General features: G+C 45.4%; 1 protein-coding gene across 1 annotated transcript; it reads right to left on the reverse strand.

Moving 5' to 3' along the window:
* Positions 1 to 13,273: 13,273 nt before the first annotated feature.
* On the reverse strand, positions 13,274 to 16,828 carry LOC121577362. The gene is made up of 4 exons (XM_041891123.2): positions 16,536 to 16,828; positions 16,049 to 16,257; positions 14,884 to 15,075; positions 13,274 to 14,232 (listed from the first exon to the last, which is right to left on the reverse strand). Exons 2-4 carry the CDS (start codon positions 16,239 to 16,241, stop codon positions 13,904 to 13,906), a joined length of 714 nt encoding a protein of 237 aa, XP_041747057.1. The 5' UTR covers positions 16,242 to 16,257; positions 16,536 to 16,828; the 3' UTR covers positions 13,274 to 13,903.
* Between the last annotated feature and the right edge of the window lie 4,125 nt (positions 16,829 to 20,953).

Raw genomic sequence — 20,953 nt, forward strand, 5'->3', positions numbered from 1 at the left:
TCTTCAAACCAAGCTGCTTACCTATTGCAGATTCAGTCTTCCCAGCCTGGTGCAGGTCTACAATTTTGTTTCTGGTGTCCTTTGACAGCTCTTTGGTCTTGGCCATAGTGGAGTTTGGAGTGTGACTGTTTGAGGTTGTGGACAGGTGTCTTTTATACTGATAACAAGTTCAAACAGGTGCCATTAATACAGGTAACGAGTGGAGGACAGAGGAGCCTCTTAAAGAAGAAGTTACAGGTCTGTGAGAGCCAGAAATCTTGCTTGTTTGTAGGTGACCAAATACTTATTTTTCACCATCATTTGCAAATAAATTCATTAAAATTCCTACAATGTGATTTTCTGGAGAAAAAAAATCACAATTTGTCTGTCATAGTTGATGTGTACCTATGATGAAAATTACAGGCCTCTCTCATGTTTTTAAGTGGGAAAACTTGCACAATTGGTGGCTGACTAAATACTTTTTTCCCCCACTGTATACTCAACTAGTATTTGGTAGCATTGCCTTTAAATTGTTTAACTTGGGTCAAACGTTTCGGGTAGCCTTCCACAAGTTTCCCACAATAGGTTGGGTGAATTTTGGCCCATTCCTCCTGACAGAGCTGGTGTAACTGAGTCAGGTTTGTAGGCCTCCTTGCACGCACACACTTTTTCAGTTTTACCAATTTATTGTGGGAAGCTTGTGGAAGGCTACCCGAAACGTTTGACCCAAGTTAAACAATTTAAAGGCAATGCTACCAAATACTAATTGAGTGTATGTAAACTTCTGACCCACTGGGAATGTGATGAAAGAAATAAAAGCTCAAATAAATCATTCTCTCTACTACTATTCTGACATTTCACATTCTTATAGTGAGGGAAAAAAGTATTTGATCCCCTGCTGATTTTGTACGTTTGCCCACTGACAAAGAAATGATCAGTCTATAATTTTAATGGTAGGTTTATTTGAACAGTGAGAGACAGAATAAAAACAAAAAGCTCCAGAAAAACGCATATATAAATAAATTGACTTGCATTTTAATGAGGGAAATAAGTATTTGACCCCCTCTCAACCAGAAAGATTTCTGGCTCCCAGGTGTCTTTTATACAGGTATTAAGATGAGATTAGGAGCACACTCTTAAACGGAGTGCTCCTAATCTCAGCTTGTTACCTGTATAAAAGACACCTGTCCACAGAAGCAATCAATCAATCAGATTCCAAACTCTCCACCATGGCCAAGACCAAAGAGCTCTCCAAGGATGTCAGGAACAAGATTGTAGACCTACACAAGGCTGGAATGGGCTACAAGACCATCGCCAAGCAGCTTGGTGAGAAGGTGACAACAGTTGGTACGATTATTCGCAAATGGAAGAAACACAAAAGAACTGTCAATCTCCCTCGGCCTGGGGCTCCATGCAAGATCTCACCTCGTAGAGTTGCAATGATCATGAGAACGGTTAGGAATCAGCCCAGAACTACACGGGAGGATCTTGTCAATGATCTCAAGGCAGCAGGGACCATAGTCACCAAGAAAACAATTGGTAACACACTACGCCGTGAAGGACTGAAATCCTGCAGCGCCCGCAAGGTCCCCCTGCTCAAGAAAGCACATATACAGGCCCGTCTGAAGTTTGCCAATGAACATCTGAATGATTCAGAGGAGAACTGGATGAAAGTGTTGTGGTCAGATGAGACCAAAATTGAGCTCTTTGGCATCAACTCAACTCGCCGTGTTTGGAGGAGGAGGAATACTGCGTATGACCCCAAGAACACCATCCCCACCATCAAACATGGAGGTGGAAACATTATGCTTTGGGGTTATTTTTCTGCTAAGGGGACAGGACAACTTCACCACATCAAAGGGACAATGGACGGGGCCATGTACCGTCAAATCTTGGGTGAGAACCTCTTTCCCTCAGCCAGGGCATTGAAAATGGGTCGTGGATGGGTATTCCAGCATGACAATGACCCAAAACACACGGCCAAGGCAACAAAGGAGTGGCTCAAGAAGAAGCACATTAAGGTCCTGGAGTGGCCTAGCCAGTCTCCAGACCTTAATCCCATAGAAAATCTGTGGAGGGAGCTGAAGGTTCGAGTTGCCAAACGTCAGCCTCGAAACCTTAATGACTTGGAGAAGATCTGCAAAGAGGAGTGGGACAAAATCCCTCCTGAGATGTGTGCAAACCTGGTGGCCAACTTCAAGAAACGTCTGACCTCTGTGATTGCCAACAAGGGTTTTGCCACCAAATACTAAGTCATGTTTTGCAGAGGGGTCAAATACTTATTTCCCTCATTAAAATGCAAATCAATTTATAACATTTTTGACATGCGTTTTTCTGGATTTTTTTATTGTTATTCTGTCTCTCACTGTTCAAATAAACCTACCATTAAAATTATAGACTGATCATGTCTTTGTCAATGGGCAAACGTACAAAATCAGCAGGGGAACCAATTGTCACGTACGTTAAGAGACGGGTCGGACCAAGGTGAGCGTGAAAGGCGTACATGTTTATTTAACTAATAAACACACAACACAGTAACCAAAATAACAAACTTAACCGTGACGGTCCAAAGGGCTAACAGACAAGCCTAAACAGGAACACAACAAGATCCCACAACACAGGCAGGAAAACTGGCTGCCTAAGTATGATACCCAATCAGAGACAACAAGCGACAGCTGCCTCTGATTGGGAACCACACCCGGCCAAACATAGAAATACAAACCTAGAATATTCACACCCTGACCAAACTAGCTAGAGTTCTATAGGCCAGGGCGTGACAGTACCCCACCCCCAAAGGTGCGGACTCCGGCCGCACAAACCTGACTGAATAGGGGAGGGTCCGGGTGGGCTTCCAGCCTCGGTGGCGGCTCCGGCTCCGGAGTGGAGCCGCTGACCGGAGCTGGCTTGGGCACCGGTGGGGCGGACTGCTCTGGCTCCGGAGTGGAGCTGCTGACCGGAGCTGGACTGGGCACCGGTGGAGCAGACCACTCTGGCTCCGGAGTGCAGCAACCGACCGGAGCTGGATCAGGCACCGGTGGAGCGGACTGCTCTGGCTCCAGAGTGGAGCCGCTGACCGGAGCTGGATCAGGCACCGGTGGAACGGGCACGGGCCGTGCCGGACTGGCGACGCGCACCACTGGCTTGGGCGAGGAGCAGGAACAGGCCGGCCCGGACTGGCGACGCGCACCACTGGCTTGGTGCGAGGAGCAGGAACAGGCCGGGCCGGACTGGGAACACGCACCACTGGCTTGGTGCGAGGAGCAGGAACAGGCCGGGCCGGACTGGGAACACGCACCACTGGCTTGGTGCGGGGAGTAGGTACGGGGCGTACCGGACTGGGAACCGGTGCTGGAGGTCTATGACTGTCTCCGTCCTTTACACTCCGCGCCTCGTCCTCCTCCAATGAGGACTCCTCCTTGAGCCCCCACGAGTGCAGTGGTCGGGGCTCCTCTCTGTCGCTCCCCGACCACCCTTTTAGCCCCCCCCCAAAAAAAATATTTGGGCTGTCTCTCCTTCTCCACCCTGATCCCTTTCAGGGCCTCCATCTGCCTTGCCAGATCCTCTCTTATCTCCCGCCAAGTCCATATTCTCTGCTCCTCCTGGGCACGCTGCTTGGTCCATAACTGGTGGGATCTTCTGTCACATACGTTAAGAGACGGGTCGGACCAAGGTGCAGCGTGAAAGGCGTACATGTTTATTTAACTAATAAACACACGACACAGTAACCAAAATAACAAACTTAACCGTGACGGTCCAAAGGGCTAACACACAAGCCTAAACAGGAACACAACAAGATCCCACAACACAGGCAGGAAAACTGGCTGCCTAAGTATGAACCCCAATCAGAGACAACGAGCGACAGCTGCCTCTGATTGGGAACCACACCCGGCCAAACATAGAAATACAAACCTAGAATATTCACACCCTGACCAAACTAGCTAGAGTTCTATAGGCCAGGGCGTGACACCAATACTTTTTTCCCTCACTGTACAATAAAGTGGTGATCCTAACTGACGCTAAAACAGGGAATTTTTACTAGGATTAAATGTCAGGAATTGTGAAAAACAAAGTTTAAATGTATTATTATTTTTTTATTTTTTTATTTCACCTTTATTTAACCAGGTAAGCCAGTTGAGAACAAGTTCTCATTTACAACTGCGACTTGGCCAAGATAAAGCAAAGCAGTGCGATAAAAACAACAACACAGAGTTACATATGGGGTAAAACAAAACATAAAGTCAAAAATATAACAGAAAATATATATACAGTGTGTGCAAATGTAGCAAGTTATGGAGGTAAGGCAAAAATTAGGCCATAGTGAAAAATAATTAATTAATCATTAATTAATAATAATTAGTATTAAGGCATTGCTTTGCTGATAAGTCTTTGGCTAAGGTGTATGTAAACTTCCGACTTCAACTGTATATATATATATATATTTGCAAGAAAAACAAACATATGGGGGATTGGAAGTGATGCAGACAATTACATTGATGTTACAATCTATCTGCAATATTAAAGCTGATCTACCCCCCCAAACAAACAAAAAACAAACAAAAAACAAAAAAAATGTATTCTTGCCTTTTAAATGAACTAGTGTAGCCCACAGCCATAACAGGGCCTTACTTAAGGACGACTCAGAATATTCTATTCTGTTCTTCTGAAATAGGCGACATTTTCTTCATATGATAATGTCTCTTTAGACCTGCCTAAGATAAATAATTTATTGTGATGGTGTAGGTTATATTAAATGGATTTATTAGACCTTTTTAAATGTAGATGTTCCAAAGGTCTGCATCAGTGGCTTGTTGGCTATGCTTGGAAGCCGGAGATGCTAAACGTGTTCATGTTAATTCATGGTAAATTACTGTGAGACCAGCAGTTATTTGCAAGTCATGACAAAATGTCATGACCGGCACAGCCCTAGCAGGACTGACAGGGAAACCCACCCATTGGCCCTCCCTCCCCAGTTCCCTCTGCCCTGAACAATCATTACAGCATAACGGTGAGTGGCAGCCTTACCTATGGAATCTCTTAAGCAGCATATTTTTGGGGGGATCTTAAGGTATTGAGAAATAAATAAAGTAAACATAAAATAAGTACCCAATTACCCCTTCAGACCTTTACATTTTAGTTAGCAGACTTGATGAATTAGGGTGGGTAATGAAGAAAAAAGTAGGCTAAATAGACTGAACGAAAATATAAATGCAACATGTAAAGTGTTGGTCCCTGATTCATGAGCTGAAATAAAAGATCCCAGAAATTTTCCAGAAGCACAAAAAGCTTATTTCTCTCAAATTGTGTGTTCACATTTGTTTACATCCCTGTTAGTTAGCATTTCTCATTTGCCAAGATAATCCTTCCACCTGACAGGTGTTGCATATCAAGAAGCTGAATAAACAGCACGATCATTGCACAGGTGCACCTTGTGCTGGGGACAATAAAAGCTGTTGCCAGAGAATTGAATGTTCATTTCTCTACCATAAGTCACCTCCAACGTCGTTTTAGGGAATTTGGCAGTACTTCCAACAGGCCTCACAACCACAGACCACGTGTAACCATACCAGCCCAGGACCTCCACATCCAGCTTCTTTACATGCAGGATCATCTGACACAACTAATGAAACTGTGGGTTTGCACAACCAAATAATTTCTGCACAAACTGTCAGAAACCGTCTCAGGGAAGCTCATCTGCGTGCTCATCGTCCTCACCAGGGTCTTGACCTGACTGCAGTTCGGCTTCGTAACCAACTTCAGTGGGCAAATGCTCAACTTCGATGGCCACTGGCACGCTGGAGAAGTGTGCTTTTCACGGATGAATCCCGGTTTCAACTGTACAGGGCAGATGCATCGTGTGGGCGAGCGGTTTGCTGACGTCAACGTTGTGAACAGCATGCCCCATGGTTGCGGTGGGGTTATGGTATGGGCATAAGCTAGGGACAATGAACACAACTGCATTTTATCGATGGCAATTTGAATGCATAGTGATACGTGACAAGCCTCTGAGGCCCATTGTCGTGCCATTCATCCGCTGCCATCACCTCTTGTTTCAGCATGATAATACATGGCCCCATGTCGCAAGGATCTGTACACAATTCCTGGAAGTTGAACATGTCCCAGTTCTTCCATGGCCTGCATACAATTATTGTTGTCTATCAGCAATGACAAGCCACCGGGGTCTGACAACTTGGATGGAAAATTACTGGGGATAATAGCGGACAATATTGCTAATCCTATTTGCCATATTTTCAATTTAAGCCTACTAGAAAGTGTGTGCCCTCAGGCCTGGAGGGAAGCAAAAGTCATTCCGCTACCTAAGAAAAGCAAAGCCCCCTTTACTGGCTCAAATAGCCAACCAATCAGCCAGTTACCAACCCTTACATTTGTGTTTGACCAGATACAATGCTATTTTACAGTAAACAAATTGACAACAGACTTTCCGCACGCTTATAGGGAAGGACATTCAACAAGCACAGTAATTACACAAATGACTGATGATTGGCTGAGAGAAATTGATGATAAAAAATATTGTGGGGGCTGTTTTGTTAGACTTCAGTGCGGCTTTGGACATTATTGATCATAGTCTGCTGCTGGAAAAACGTATGTGTTATGGCTTTACACCCCTGCTATATTGTGGATAAAGAGTTACCTGTCTAACAGAACACAGAGGGTGTTCTTTAATGGAAGCTCTCCAACATAATCCAGATAGAATCAGGAATTCCCCAGGGCAGCTGTCTAGGCCCCTTACTTTGTTAAATCTTTACTAAGAACATGCCACTTGAAATTGAGCAAGTTTAGGTGACTAAACTGCTTGGAGTAAACCCTGGATAGTAAACTGTCATGGTCAAAACATATTGATACTACAGTAGCTAAGATGGGGAGAAGTCTGTCCATAATAAAGCTCTGCTCTGCCTTCTTAACAACACTATCAAGAAGGCAGATCCTACAGGCCCTAGTTTTGTCACACAAAATCTTTAACTCAGCAAAATCTTTGAAATTGTTGCATGTTGCTTTTATGTTTTTGTTCAGTGTATATTGTTCAAAACAAGCTATTCAGTTACAGTACCTATTGCTCTGCCATCAGCAACTCTGGGCGTTCAGCCTGCCGCCCAGCGCTTGGATTGCATTGCCAGCTATTACATTGTTTGCTATTGGGGGGGACTGCAGCAATGAGATTGTAGGACTTCATCACAAGATTTTCCCACCACAAAGTAAATGGACCATCCAGACCTTTTGGATCTGCTCTATCGGGTACTGAACAGATGGTGCTAAAGAGCAAATTACAATGAATGAATAAATAATCATGACAGTCATTGGGAGCATGGGACATAAACCAGACACTCACAGTCGAATGACAGAGAGATACACTTGCTAGAACCTTGCAGGAATTTAGATTTGTTTAACACGTTTTGGTTACTACATTATTCCATATGTGTTATTTCATAGTTTTGATGTCTTCACTATTATTCTATAATGTAGAAAATAGTAAAAATAAAGAAAAACCCTGGAATGAGTAGGTGTGTCCAAACTTTTGACTGGTACTGTATCTTCCCAAAGAAGCAACCGGTAACTTGACAACTTGGGTTAATAATTCTGTCATGCTGCTTTGTTGACAATATTACAATTTCATTTTGCCTATGGGGCCGCAATCGGTCTTCAACGAGGTCCGGAGGGCCGCACTATACATTTCCTTGCCCTAAAAATTAGCAGAAAATTGTCCTCTATCCATCGTTTTTGGAATTTTCAACGCTTCCTGACTGTCTAGCTTTCATTTCGGTGAGTTTTAGTGAGCTGGTCACAGTCAAGTAACTGTATGAATGTAGGTCCATTATCATTTCTACACAGTTTCAATTTGGTTTTAGTCATTTTAAAGTATATATATATATACAGTGGGGAAAAAAAGTATTTAGTCAGCCACCAATTGTGCAAGTTCTCCCACTTAAAAAGATGAGAGAGGCCTGTAATTTTCATCATAGGTACACGTCAACTATGACAGACAAATTGAGAGAAAAAAATCCAGAAAATCACATTGTAGGATTTTTAATGAATTTATTTGCAAATTATGGTGGAAAATAAGTATTTGGTCACCTACAAACAAGCAAGATTTCTGGCTCTCACAGACCTGTAACTTCTTCTTTAAGAGGCTCCTCTGTCCTCCACTCGTTACCTGTATTAATGGCACCTGTTCAGTATAAAAGACACCTGTCCACAACCTCAAACAGTCACACTCCAAACTCCACTATGGCCAAGACCAAAGAGCTGTCAAAGGACACCAGAAACAAAATTGTAGACCTGCACCAGGCTGGGAAGACTGAATCTGCAATAGGTAAGCAGCTTGGTTTGAAGAAATCAACTGTGGGAGCAATTATTAGGAAATGGAAGACATACAAGACCACTGATAATCTCCCTCGATCTGGGGCTCCACGCAAGATCTCACCCCGTGGGGTCAAAATGATCACAAGAACGGTGAGCAAAAATCCCAGAACCACACGGGGGGACCTAGTGAATGACCTGCAGAGAGCTGGGACCAAAGTAACAAAGCCTACCATCAGTAACACACTACGCCGCCAGGGACTCAAATCCTGCAGTGCCAGACGTGTCCCCCTGCTTAAGCCAGTACATGTCCAGGCCCGTCTGAAGTTTGCTAGAGTGCATTTGGATGATCCAGAAGAGGATTGGGAGAATGTCATATGTCATATGGTCAGATGAAACCAAAATAGAACTTGTCGTGTTTGGAGGACAAAGAATGCTGAGTTGCATCCAAAGAACACCATACCTACTGTGAAGCATGGGGGTGGAAACATCATGCTTTGGGGCTGTTTTTTCTGCAAAGGGACCAGGACGACTGATCCGTGTAAAGGAAAGAATGAATGGGGCCATGTATCATGTGATTTTGAGTGAAAACCTCCTTCCATCAGCAAGGGCATTGAAGATGAAACGTGGCTGGGTCTTTCAGCATGACAATGATCCCAAACACACCGCCCGGGCAACGAAGGAGTGGCTTCGTAAGAAGCATTTCAAGGTCCTGGAGTGGCCTAGCCAGTCTCCAGATCTCAACCCCATAGAAAATCTTTGGAGGGAGTTGAAAGTCCGTGTTGCCCAGCGACAGCCCCAAAACATCACTGCTCTAGAGGAGATCTGCATGGAGGAATGGGCCAAAATACCAGCAACAGTGTGTGAAAACCTTGTGAAGACTTACAGAAAACGTTTGACCTGTGTCATTGCCAACAGAGGGTATATAACAAAGTATTGAGAAACTTTTGTTATTGACCAAATACTTATTTTCCACCATAATTTGCAAATAAATTCATAAAAAATCCTACAATGTGATTTTCTGGATTTTTTTTCCTCATTTTGTCTGTCATAGTTGACGTGTACCTATGATGAAAATTACAGGCCTCTCTCATCTTTTTAAGTGGGAGAAGTTGCACAATTGGTGGCTGACTAAATACTTTTTTTCCCCACTGTATATATATACACATACACATAATATATATATACACATACATACAAAAGTATGTGGACACCCCTTCAAATTAGTGGATTCGGCTATTTCAGCCACACCCGTTGCTGACAGGTGTATAAAATCGAGCACACACCCATGCAATCTCCATAGACAAACATTGGCAGTAGAATGGCCTTACTGAAGAGGTCAGTGACTTTCAACGTGGCACCTTCATAGGATGCCACCTTTCCAACAAGTCAGTTCATCAAATTTCTGCCCTGCTAGAGCTGCCCCGGTCAACTGTAAGTGCTGTTATTGTGAAGTGGAAACATCTAGGCGCAACAACGGCTCAGCCGCGGATCGAGCCTTGAGGTACTCCCTTGGTGACAGGCAGTGGCTGAGACAGCAGATGTTCACACTTCACTCTTTGAGAGAGGTAGTTAGCAAACCAGGACAAAGATCCCTCAGAGACAACAATACTCCTTAGCCGACCCACAAGAATGGAATGGTCTACCGTATCAAAAGCTTTGGCCAAGTCAATATAAATAGCAGCACAACATTGCTTAGAATCAAAGGCAATGGTGACATCATTTAGGACCTTTAAGGTTGCAGTGACACATCCATAACCTGTGCGGAAACCAGATTGCATACCAGAGAGAATACTATAAGCCAGTCAGTTGATTATTGACAAGTTTTTCCAACACTTTTGATAAACGGGGCAAGATAGAAATTGGCCTATAACAGTTAGGATCAGCTTGATCTCTCCCTTTAAATTATGGACGCACCGTGGCTGACTTCCAAGCAATGGGAACCTCCCCAGAGAGGAGAGACAGGTTGAAAAGGTCAGAGATAGGCTAGGCGATGATAGGGGCTGCAACCTTAAAGAAGAAAGGATCTAAACCATCTGACCCATATGGTTTTTTGGGGGTCAAGTTTAAGGAGCTCATTTAGCACCTCAGACTCAGTGACCGCCTGCAGGGAGAAACTGTGTAGCGGGGCAGCGTAAAAAAAGAGGGAGGAGCATCAGGGCTAGTCGCATTAGAAGGGCTGGGAGATGAGGAAATGTTGGAGGGGCAAGTAGGCATGGCTGAGTCAAATATGAATCTTGACTTAATGAAGTGGTGATTAAAGAGCTCAGCCATGCATTCCTTGTCAGTAACAACCACATCATCAACATTAAGGGACATGGGCAGCTGTGAGGAGGTGGATTTATTCTCTAGTTCTTTCAACGTTTTCCAGAACGTCTTGGGGTTAGACCCACAGAGAGAGAACTGCTCCTTAAAGTAACTAACTTTGGCCTTCTGCACTTGTTTCTAATTTGCCCGACAGCCAGCCAGCCTGAGTATTTGTGTGCCGAGCCTTTTGCCAAATGGTATTCTTGAGGTGGAGTAACTCTGCCAGATCACGGTCGAACCACTGGCTGAATCTGTTTTTAATTCTAATTTTCTTTATGGGGGCGTGCTTGTTAACCATACCACTGAAAATATCAAAAAAGAAGGTAGGAGATCAAGCTAATTCTATACCAATTTACAGAGGCCAGGTCATGAAGGAAGGCTTGCTCATTTTAGTTTTTTTAGCAAGCGTTTATGACATATCTGGACAGGTTGTTTAACTGAGCAGCCATTACAAACACAGGATGGTCATTACAGAAAACACCAGACTGATACCTATCAGGTCATGGAGCAAATAGCATAAAGCACAAGAAAACAAAATATGGTTTGGAGTTAGCCATTGTAAATTCAAAGAGTCACTCCCCCAACAAAATAACTTGAGAGAGTAGCGCTCTATGAGTCCAGTAGGCTATAAAAGTCTGAGATAAAATAAATAAATAGTAGGCCTATACTAGTTAATTAAAGCGTTTCTCAGTAAAGCTCACATAATAAGCTTCATAAGTGAATTAGCCTACATAAAATTAATATCAGTCCAAAGTCTGCGGTGTGTGTGTGTGTGTGTATGTGCGTGTGTGCTGGAGGCGAGCGAAAGCTCGGGAGAGCTAGAGGTGGATGGCGGGGATACCTGAAAAAGACCGCGAGAGACAGGCCAGGGCAGACAGGGAGCAGATCGCAGGGTGCGATCCAAGCAGCAGTGCAGCAGACAACGGGAGTAGGTGTCACACCCGCTTGGGATAATACTCTTTTTGGTAAACTGAGTAGGAGAGAAGGCGTTCAACCTTACCAGACAGATGTGTGGTGGATCAGATAAAAACGTCCGAAGCGAAAAGCTTGGTGAAAAACCGTGGTAAAGTTCACTTGAGTTTTGATCAGCTAATTGCCGGCTATGTGTGGCGCCATGTTTTATTTCAATGGAAGGAAAGCGTAATTACATATGTGAAATTACACATGTAGGCCTAATTACGCTGTAATAAGGACCCCTTAAAATGAATTGTTACCGAGAAAGGCATATACAACGATACGCTACTTATCCTTTTATCTATACAATTTCTTGCACAACTAACAGTTTACACATTTATTTTGGTATTCCACCCCTAAAAACATAATTTACCTGATGACGTAGGAGTAGAGAAGGAGAGTCTCATTTCACCCAAGCGCATTTGTTTAACCGTTTCCTCTCCGCGCCTCCACTTCTGGATTACCTTTGACCTTTCTCAAAAAATAGGCGAGGAGAGGACGGAGGAGAGGAGGCGAGAAGCCAATTGAGATTCTCCCATAAAAGCGCATTTGTTTCCACATTTCCTCTCCTTGCCTCCGCTCCTTGATTACCTTTGTCCTTTTTGAAAAAGATGCGAGGAAAAGAACGGAGGAGAGGAGGCAAGTATCCAATTGAGATCATACTTATATTTGTGCCTTGTGAACTAGCGTTTCAACCCCGCCTGGAAAACGCCCTCCATTCACCTTTTATTGTAACATAAAGCCCTAATTTGTTGTAGGATTTGGAGATGTTGAAACTGGGCCATGACAGTTTCTAAAAGAAAGCGCAATGGCAAATTTGATCACATATCTGTAGAGGTATGGGCAGAATGTTTTAATCTTTTGCATGGATTTTTTCTAACCAAAGATGCATGCCACCTATAGTGTGCCAAACACTGGCCGTTCATTCTGCTAGATTGATTGTCTATTAGAACAATTTAAAAGGAAACATGCTACAGCCCACACTTCTAAGCAAAATACTAATTGTTCAATATTTCAATATTTTGTTTATCAATAGATTATTGTGTTTCTATCGCCTGCCTTGGTATGGCTCTAAGTTTAAATACGCTATGTCTCACTCCTATCGCACAGCAGCAGGCCTAGCCTACTGTAGCCTACCCATACTGTCAAATATTTTAAATAGGCTACCATCTATTTACTTTCGAGCATGCTTGGCTATTGAATGCCCATTGGATAAATGGTAGCCTAATTTTTTATGTGTAGATAGAATAAATCAGTAATGTCAGAAAATGATAGACATACAGTATGTCCTGCAATATAATTATGATTTAGGCATTTAATACAAGTAAAATAAACATATTAGGCTACATGTTGCTATGCAATCTCCTTACCAACGGCAAATTAATCTGTTTTATAATTAGGCCTACATTTTAATGTTTTTATTAGCCTACCATTATTATAATTCCTGTGCATCAAACAACTCAATTTCCCCCAAAAATTTACAATATTTGCTTGCAAAACAATTGATCAACCACTAGAAGTTATGCATATGCATGGTCTGAGCTGTGCGTGGAGATATGCACACTTTCCCGTCAAGATCAAACTTGATAAATACCAACCTTTGCAGAAAAACTGGCTCATGCAAGCTTTTTTAGTCTTTTTTGTGTGTGCACGCTCCTTTGATAAATGAGGCGTCTGGCGGAGATACTGGTTAAAGAGGGATGAATAAATAATTCAGTAATACATTAACAGCGGAGATTTATTCATCCATTTTCAAGAATGCATTACACACTTATATAATTTACGGAGATATTCAAATTCACATTTAGATTGAATTGAGACGTAGGCCTATTTTGAATGTTCATTAGTTTAACTGTAAATGTACTATTTTGTGAATAAATTACATCATTAGGCCTACTTCATCTAAATTCTACAAGAAGTGGTCCCACTTTGCATCTGAACAACCCCCCATAAAAAAGTTAAATACTTTCGACTGCCAAGCTGTATCAAAAATATTTTTTTATACATCAGACCTTGGTAATGCTCACCACATGAGGGCGCTACTGTAACACAAATATTTCCTTTATAACAGGAAAACCTCCTGAATGTGTGCTAGGCAACAAACAACTACAAAGACTGACAATAACACTATCACAGCATTGACATTTTTGTCTAATATCACATATTCTCAGAGTGTGTCTGTGAGCATTCTCCTACAGTGGAGCAGTCAGTCTTTGATCCAGACAGGCACTAGAAGCTCCTCTCCCTGGTGCTGCTAGTGTGAACAGGACATCAGCTGTTTGTCCAGTCCAGTCAAGTCCAGTCCTGCAGTCAGCTCAGTCTCTGAATTCTCTGTCCTCCATTCCTCCTCTCAGGGTACTGATATGTACATCTTCAGCCCTCTCTCCACGTCTTCATGACTCTCGTCTTCATGACAATGCTGACGACTCTCGCTGAACGAGCGTTTGGCGTACGGTACCTCAGATGTGCGCCGCCACCCCTCGGTGGCCTTCGTGAGTTCCGTCAGGATGTCCGGGACCACACACTGCTCCACCAGGAAGACCACGGGCAGAGCAACCAATAGCAGGGCCCAGCCCAGGGCGCCCAGCCAATAGGAGGAGCCCAGGCAGGTGAAGTCATCGCTGATCGTTACCCAGTGCTGGTAGGTGAAGAGGGACCAGCTGAGGAGGAAGAAGAATCCTAGAGAGAGAGAGAAAGAGAGACAGAGAGAGACAGAGAGAGAGAGAGAGGGTTCAGTCAGGTCATCATCAGTAGGGAGTCTAGACAGACGATTCTGACTTGAGTGTTTATGTTAACACTGGCAATACCTACATCTTTACAAATATACCAGTGTGAAAACACTTTACAAAAGCTAATTGATTTGATTCACATGAACAGTGACAGGAAAGGGAATATTTTTAATCAAAACATGTTTATTTTGTTAAAAGCGACATAAGGACTTTGCAGAATATATGAAATAAGAGAGGAAATCCCTCAACATGATCCTATTGTATATTTTACACTCGCAACTGCAGCCATTAAGATTAAGATCACGTTATTGGTCAATTGTTGTGGGGGTTAAGTGCCTTGCTCAAGGGCACAACGGCAGGCAATGGCATCTAGGACTTGATACCAGCAACATTTCGGTTGCCAGCTCACTTCCTGACAAATGTTTCCAGTCGAACCCTGGATTCGAACTGGCAACCCTCCGGTTGCTGGCTCGCTTCTCTAACTGCTAGGCTACCTGGCGCCACATCAGCAGGAGATGGACTTAGAGCTCCTGTTCCAATACTTTACACGTGCAGTGCACCCTTTCTTCTTTTCAGGTCTGTGGCCCGGACCTATACTGACCTGTGGGTCCCAAAATGAGGAGCAGCAGGACAGTGGGGTAGAGGGCCTGGCCTGCCATAAGTAGAGAGCGGGTGTTGGAGTAGGAGCGCACCGTCTGGGACGTCCAGCAGAGGGCGAACACCAGACACAGAGCCCCAGAACTCACAGCCATGAAGAACGACAGCACCCCAAATACTTGCTCTGCCTCCAAGGCTGAAGACACACACACATACGCAGACAGGGGTTATAATATGTAAACAGTGACAACATTTTCAACCTGTCTACATCTGCATGCTATATCTGAGTCCAACACAGAGAAGAGGTCAATAACAGGATATGTCAATACAAGCACAATGGCATGTATTGTCAGTTTGACTACTGATCTATCATTCTCACACTTTCACTCTTTGATGTCATACTAAACAGAAAAAATGGTGAGAGCCAGTTGATGTAATCAGACACCCTAGATGCCACAACCCACAGTTAACAGCTAACCTAATAAACCTGTCAGGGAACTGGTTTGGAGCCCTAAATGCTGATTAGTGAAAAAATGCCTGCCACAGTTGCTGCCGTGTGTATACAGTATGTGATTGAAGGAATAAAGCAGGGGAGCAGCATGTACTGTATACAACTTTTTATTTTTGTAACATCAGCTATTTATTTGGCCCAACACTGGATACATTTGGGATGTGTGCGTATATACCCTACTTTACAAACTCTTTCAGCCCTAAGCATTGAACATCCCCCAATCTCCCCCTCCTCCTGTTCACTGAGAATGTGGATGATTGCTACAGAAGCAAGTCCACACCTGTTCACATCACTGCAATCCTATGGTGCATATCTTACTGCTCAACTGTTTCTCCTCAAGTCATGTTCACTGTGTTCTGAGGAAAAGCTCCAAAGTGCCAAATGCACAAGGCCAACCTCAAGTGTAACTAAACATTTTATCAACACTCATGGTTAAGCTTTTCCTTACACATCTGCTACCTTTAGCATTCCATTAGGTGCAATTTAGTTTGGATTCATGTAACAAACACACACTTTGAATTAGCAACAGTTGGTATTACCGTACTTGATTTAAATGAACTAAATTGTGTAAAAATGTCACTGACATTAATACACCCTCCATACACAGGGGTGTATTAAACAGATGGATGCTGATGGTCAATGCAGCTTCTTGACTCACCGTTAAAGATAATGCCCCTGGTCTGGTCACTGTCCGTGTTGGTGCTGTTGTTGCCATTAGTCCACAGTCCCTGGTCATTGAGCCAGTGAGGGGTCCACACAGAGTAGGCCACACACAGACACCCTGCCAGCCCCACACACGACTCAGCCAGCCTGAACCGACTCACAGAGTCACCCACCTCAAACACCTTCATACTGACACACAGAGGGCTGAGAGAAAGAGAAGGAGACGGGGATAAAATAAAAGAGGAGGGAGAGGAGGAGAGAAGGGGTGGTGTAGTGAGACAGACGGTGGAGCATTCACAGGTAAATCTACTACAGTATCAGTCTGTTTAAAAACGTTCATCCTTATCAGGAATAGTTCAAAGTTATAAGGTATATAACAGAGAAATTCAAATGGTGCCATAAAGCAAAAGAAAAATGTACAGTAAATCAGGTACATGATGACATTTGCCACAGTCAGATTGTATAGGAAATGTTCCTCTTACCTTTAATTTTGTTTTGTGCTATGAAGCTTTGTGTAAATCCCTCCTGGCGTAAGGAGAGCAGGAGCTAGTCAGACGTGTGAGAGGGACTAGCGTACAATGAGCTCAGTGCCACCAAACACTGATACAGTGACACACACTGCCAGTGAACCACAGGAACACACACACACAGAGATGGAATATAACACTGTAAATATTTCCCTCTGTGTGTTGCGCTCCACTTCCCCACTACAGTGGAAACCCCCCCTACTCAGTGGTTGAGTTCCCCCAGAATCCCCTGGCTGTGACACAATGGATCGTGCTGTTAGAAAAGTGAAAGCAGCTCTGTCTCGCTCTACCGTCTTCACCGTGGCAGTGAATGGATGACAGTCAAATAACTTATTTTTTCTTTACTGCATTTTGAATATTTGTTTTGAAGGGTGAGGACACTCATAAGCCTTGTCCCTGTTCCCTCCCTCTGCATTGGTATAACAGAGGGCAGGTTGTCATCATGGGAGAAAAAGACCCCACCCCTATTAACACACAAACACTTTCACAATCGCCCACCAGTGTAAGTGGCATGATGCTTTAACTAAGTCACAATCAGCCACACACCACATTCTCCCACTCAGTCATGACATTATAGCTGCTATGTGTAGGTGAACAGAAGGTCTTACAGTGTGTGTGTGTGAGTGTGACTCAGCTCAGGAAAGAAAACCCCACTCTCTCACACACTGGGCACAGCCACACAAATCAAAACCTCCACCGTCCTCCTCCAGTCCCCAGTCAGAGCAGGGTCATCATGGAAAACCCCCAACAACCATTTTAAATGTTTTACATTTTAGTCTTTTAGCAGATGCTCTTATCTAGTGCGACTTACAGGAGCAATTAGGGTTAAGTGCCTTGCTCAAGGGCACATTGGCAGATTTTTCACCTAGTCGTCTCGGGGAATCAAACCAGCAACCTTTAGATTACTGGCCAACCCAACCCATAGCCAAACTAATTAACAGCCTGGGATACATACTGTATGCAACTTTTACTGCTCACTTACTATGTATCAAGAGGCAGGCAAGAACAGACTGTGTTGTGTCCTTGGAATACCTACAGTAACAATAATAGGCAACATTATACTTAAATCATTAGGGTTTCAAAACTATTTCATGTGAGTTTTACTTCCTTGATTTACCAACTAAACATTTTAGTCTAGAGTATTTAGGCTTTCACTAGAATTGATCTGGAAAAACACATATTGTACTTCTCCATAAGTGGTCAAAATAAGGCATTTATTGAAAGTTGACCAATTTATATAAAATATTCAGAAACATTTACTGTACATATGTATACAGTATTAACAACAACTCTTTTAAAAGCTCAGGAAATGTTCTGTAGATAGCCACATGTCATAATCATATAACCATATTCAAAAGTGAATCATTAAAGTGCATTAGGAACAAGAGCACAACTAGAAAATGAGTTGTAACTGTGTAACAAACGAGTTATAACCGTTTTTTAAATAATAATAATAATAATAATAATAATTAATGGAAAATAAAACACTTGTCACACCCTGACTCTAGGACTCGTATTTGTTGAGTCAGGGTGTGTATTTTCTGTGTCGTGTTGTGCTATGTTTATTGTCTATGGTTAGATCTAGTATGTATAGATCTATGTTGGCCTGAGTGGTTCCCAATCAGAGGCAGCTGTTGCTCGTTGCCTCTGATTGGGGACCATACTTAGGCAGCCTTTTGGCACCTGTTAGTTGTGGGATCTTGTTCCGTGTGAGGTATGTTATTTGTCTACCTTGGACTTCACGTTTCGTTTGTTGTTTTGTCGTGTGTTCAGTACGTAAATAAATATGAATGCATATCACGCTGCGCCTTGGTCCTTCTCGTCCGTAAACGATCGTGACAGAAGATCCCACCAAAATAGGACCAAGCAGCGTGTTCAGGAGCAAACACTAGGAATTAAACAGGAGGTTACGTTAGTAGATGTCCTCCTCGGTTGGGGGAGAATCACGGAGGAGGAGGCCGTCCGCTACCGGAAGGCGATGAAGGAGGATGCCCAGGTAGGAGAGGAGAAACGGCGCCAACGGTGCCGACGACGGAGACCCGAGAGGCAACCCCAAGAAAAACATTTTTGGGGGGGGGGGCACACGGTGTGGACGACGAGGCAGCAGGAGGCAGCGACAGGGTGGATCTGCAGGTTAGGAGAGGAGGCCACCAGGTTAAGGGGGCTATTGGTTCAGAGGGAGCAGAAGTTATTAGGTCAGAGGGAGGCGCTACAGGAGGCGATAAGGGAGAAGGAGAGTGTAGAGGCACGGCGAGAGGAGCTGGTTTGGCAGCAGAAGGAGCGGGGGTTTATAAAGGAACCCAGTCCCGCACTTCGCACCAAGCAAGTGGTGCATGTCGCCAGTCCGGTCCGGCCCGTTCCTGCTCCCCGCATTAAGCCAGTGGTGTGTGTTCCCAGTACGGCCCGACCCGTTCCTGCTCCCGGCACTAAGCCAGTGGTGTGTGTTCCCAGTACGGTCCGGCCCATTCCTGCTCCCCGCACTAAGCCAGTGGTGCGTGTTCCCAGTACGGCCCGACCCGTTCCTGCTCCCCGCACTAAGCCAGTGGTGCGCGTCGCCAGCCCGGTCCGGCCTGTTCCTGTCCCTCGCACCAAACCAGTGGTGCGCGTCGCCAGCCCAGCCCGGCCTGTTCCTGCCCCTCGCACCAAACTGGTGGTGCGCGTCGCCAGCCCTGCCCGGCCTGTTCCTACCCCTCGCACCAAACCAGTGGTGCGCGTCGCCAGACCGGTCCGGCCTGTTCCTGACCCTCGCACCAAGCCAGTGGTGCGCGTCGCCAGCCCGGCCCGGGCCTGTTCCTGCCCCTCGCACCAAGCCAGTGGTGCGCGTCGCCAGCCCGGCCCGGCCTGTTCCTGTTCCTCGCACCAAGCCAGTGGTGCGCGTCGCCAGCCCGGTCCGGCCTGTTCCGGTCCGGCCTGTTCCTGTCCCTCGCACCAAGCCAGTGGTGCGCGTCGCCAGCCCGGTCCGGCCTGTTCCTGTCCCTCGCACCAAGCCAGTGGTGCGCGTCGCCAGCCCGGTCTGGCCTGTTCCTGTCCCTCGCACCAAGCCAGTGGTGCGCGTCGCCAGCCCGGTCCGGCCTGTTCCTGTCCCTCGCACCAAGCCAGTGGTGCGCGTCGCCGGCCCGGCCTGTTCCTGTCCCTCGCACCAAGCCAGTGTTGCGCGTCGCCAGCCCGGTCCAGCCTGTTCCTGTCCCTCGCACCAAGCCAGTGGTGCGCGTCGCCAGCCCGGTCCGGCCTGTTCCTGTCCCTCGCACCAAGCCAGTGGTGCGCGTCGCCAGCCCGGTCCGGCCTGTTCCTGCTCCCCGCACCAAGCCAGTGGTGCGTGTGTCCAGTCCGGCACGGCCCGTGCCTGTTCCACCGGTGCCTGGTCCGGCACCGGTCAGCTGCTCCACTCCGGAGCCAGAGCAATCCGCTCCACCGGGGTCCAGTCCAGCTCCGGTTAGCGGCTCCACTCCGGAGCCAGAGCAATCCGCTCCACTGGGGTCCGGTCCAGCTCCGGTCAGCGGCTCCACTCCGGAGCCAGAGCAGTTCGATCCACCGTCGTCTGGTCCAGCTCCAGTCAGCGGTTCCAGTCCAGACCCAGACGTCAGCCCCTCTCCAGGTTCGGGGTCTCCCACACCAGGGTCCAGACAGGGCTTGGTACGTCGTGGGAGGAAGGAGAGGGGAAGCAGCGCGCCGAGGTCCAGACCAGACCAGGGGCGCAACAGGGAGGTGGAGAGTAAGTGGTGGTCACGCCCGGAGACGGATCCGCCTCCAAGGCGGAATGCCCACCCGGCCCCTACCCTGTTATGTTTATGTGGCGCGGTCGGAGTTTGGGGGGGGGTACTGTCACGCCCTGACTCTAGGACTCGTATTTGTTGAGTCAGGGTGTGTATTTTCTGTGTCGTGTTGTGCTATGTTTATTGTCTATGGTTAGATCTAGTATGTATAGATCTATGTTGGCCTGAGTGGTTCCCAATCAGAGGCAGCTGTTGCTCGTTGTCTCTGATTGGGGACAATACTTAGGCAGCCTTTTGGCACCTGTTAGTTGTGGGATCTTGTTCCGTGTGAGGTATGTTATTTGTCTACCTTGGACACGCTGCGACTTGGTCCTTCTCGTCCGTAAACGATCGTGACAACACTAATATATTTTGATTAGATAAGTATTCAACCCCCTGAGTCAATACATGTTAGAATCACCTTTGGCAGTGATTACAACTGTGAGTCTTTCAGGGTCAGTTTCTAAGAGCTTTGCAAACCTGGATTGTACAATATTTGCCCATTATTCTTTTACAAATTCTTCAAGCTCTGTCAAGTTGGTTGTTGATCATTGCAAGACAGCCATTTTCAAGTCTTGCCATATATTTTTTAAGGCGATTTAAGTCAGAACTGTACCTAGG

Source organism: Coregonus clupeaformis, chromosome 11 (genome assembly GCF_020615455.1).
Source record: "Coregonus clupeaformis isolate EN_2021a chromosome 11, ASM2061545v1, whole genome shotgun sequence".
NCBI lineage: Eukaryota > Metazoa > Chordata > Actinopteri > Salmoniformes > Salmonidae > Coregonus > Coregonus clupeaformis.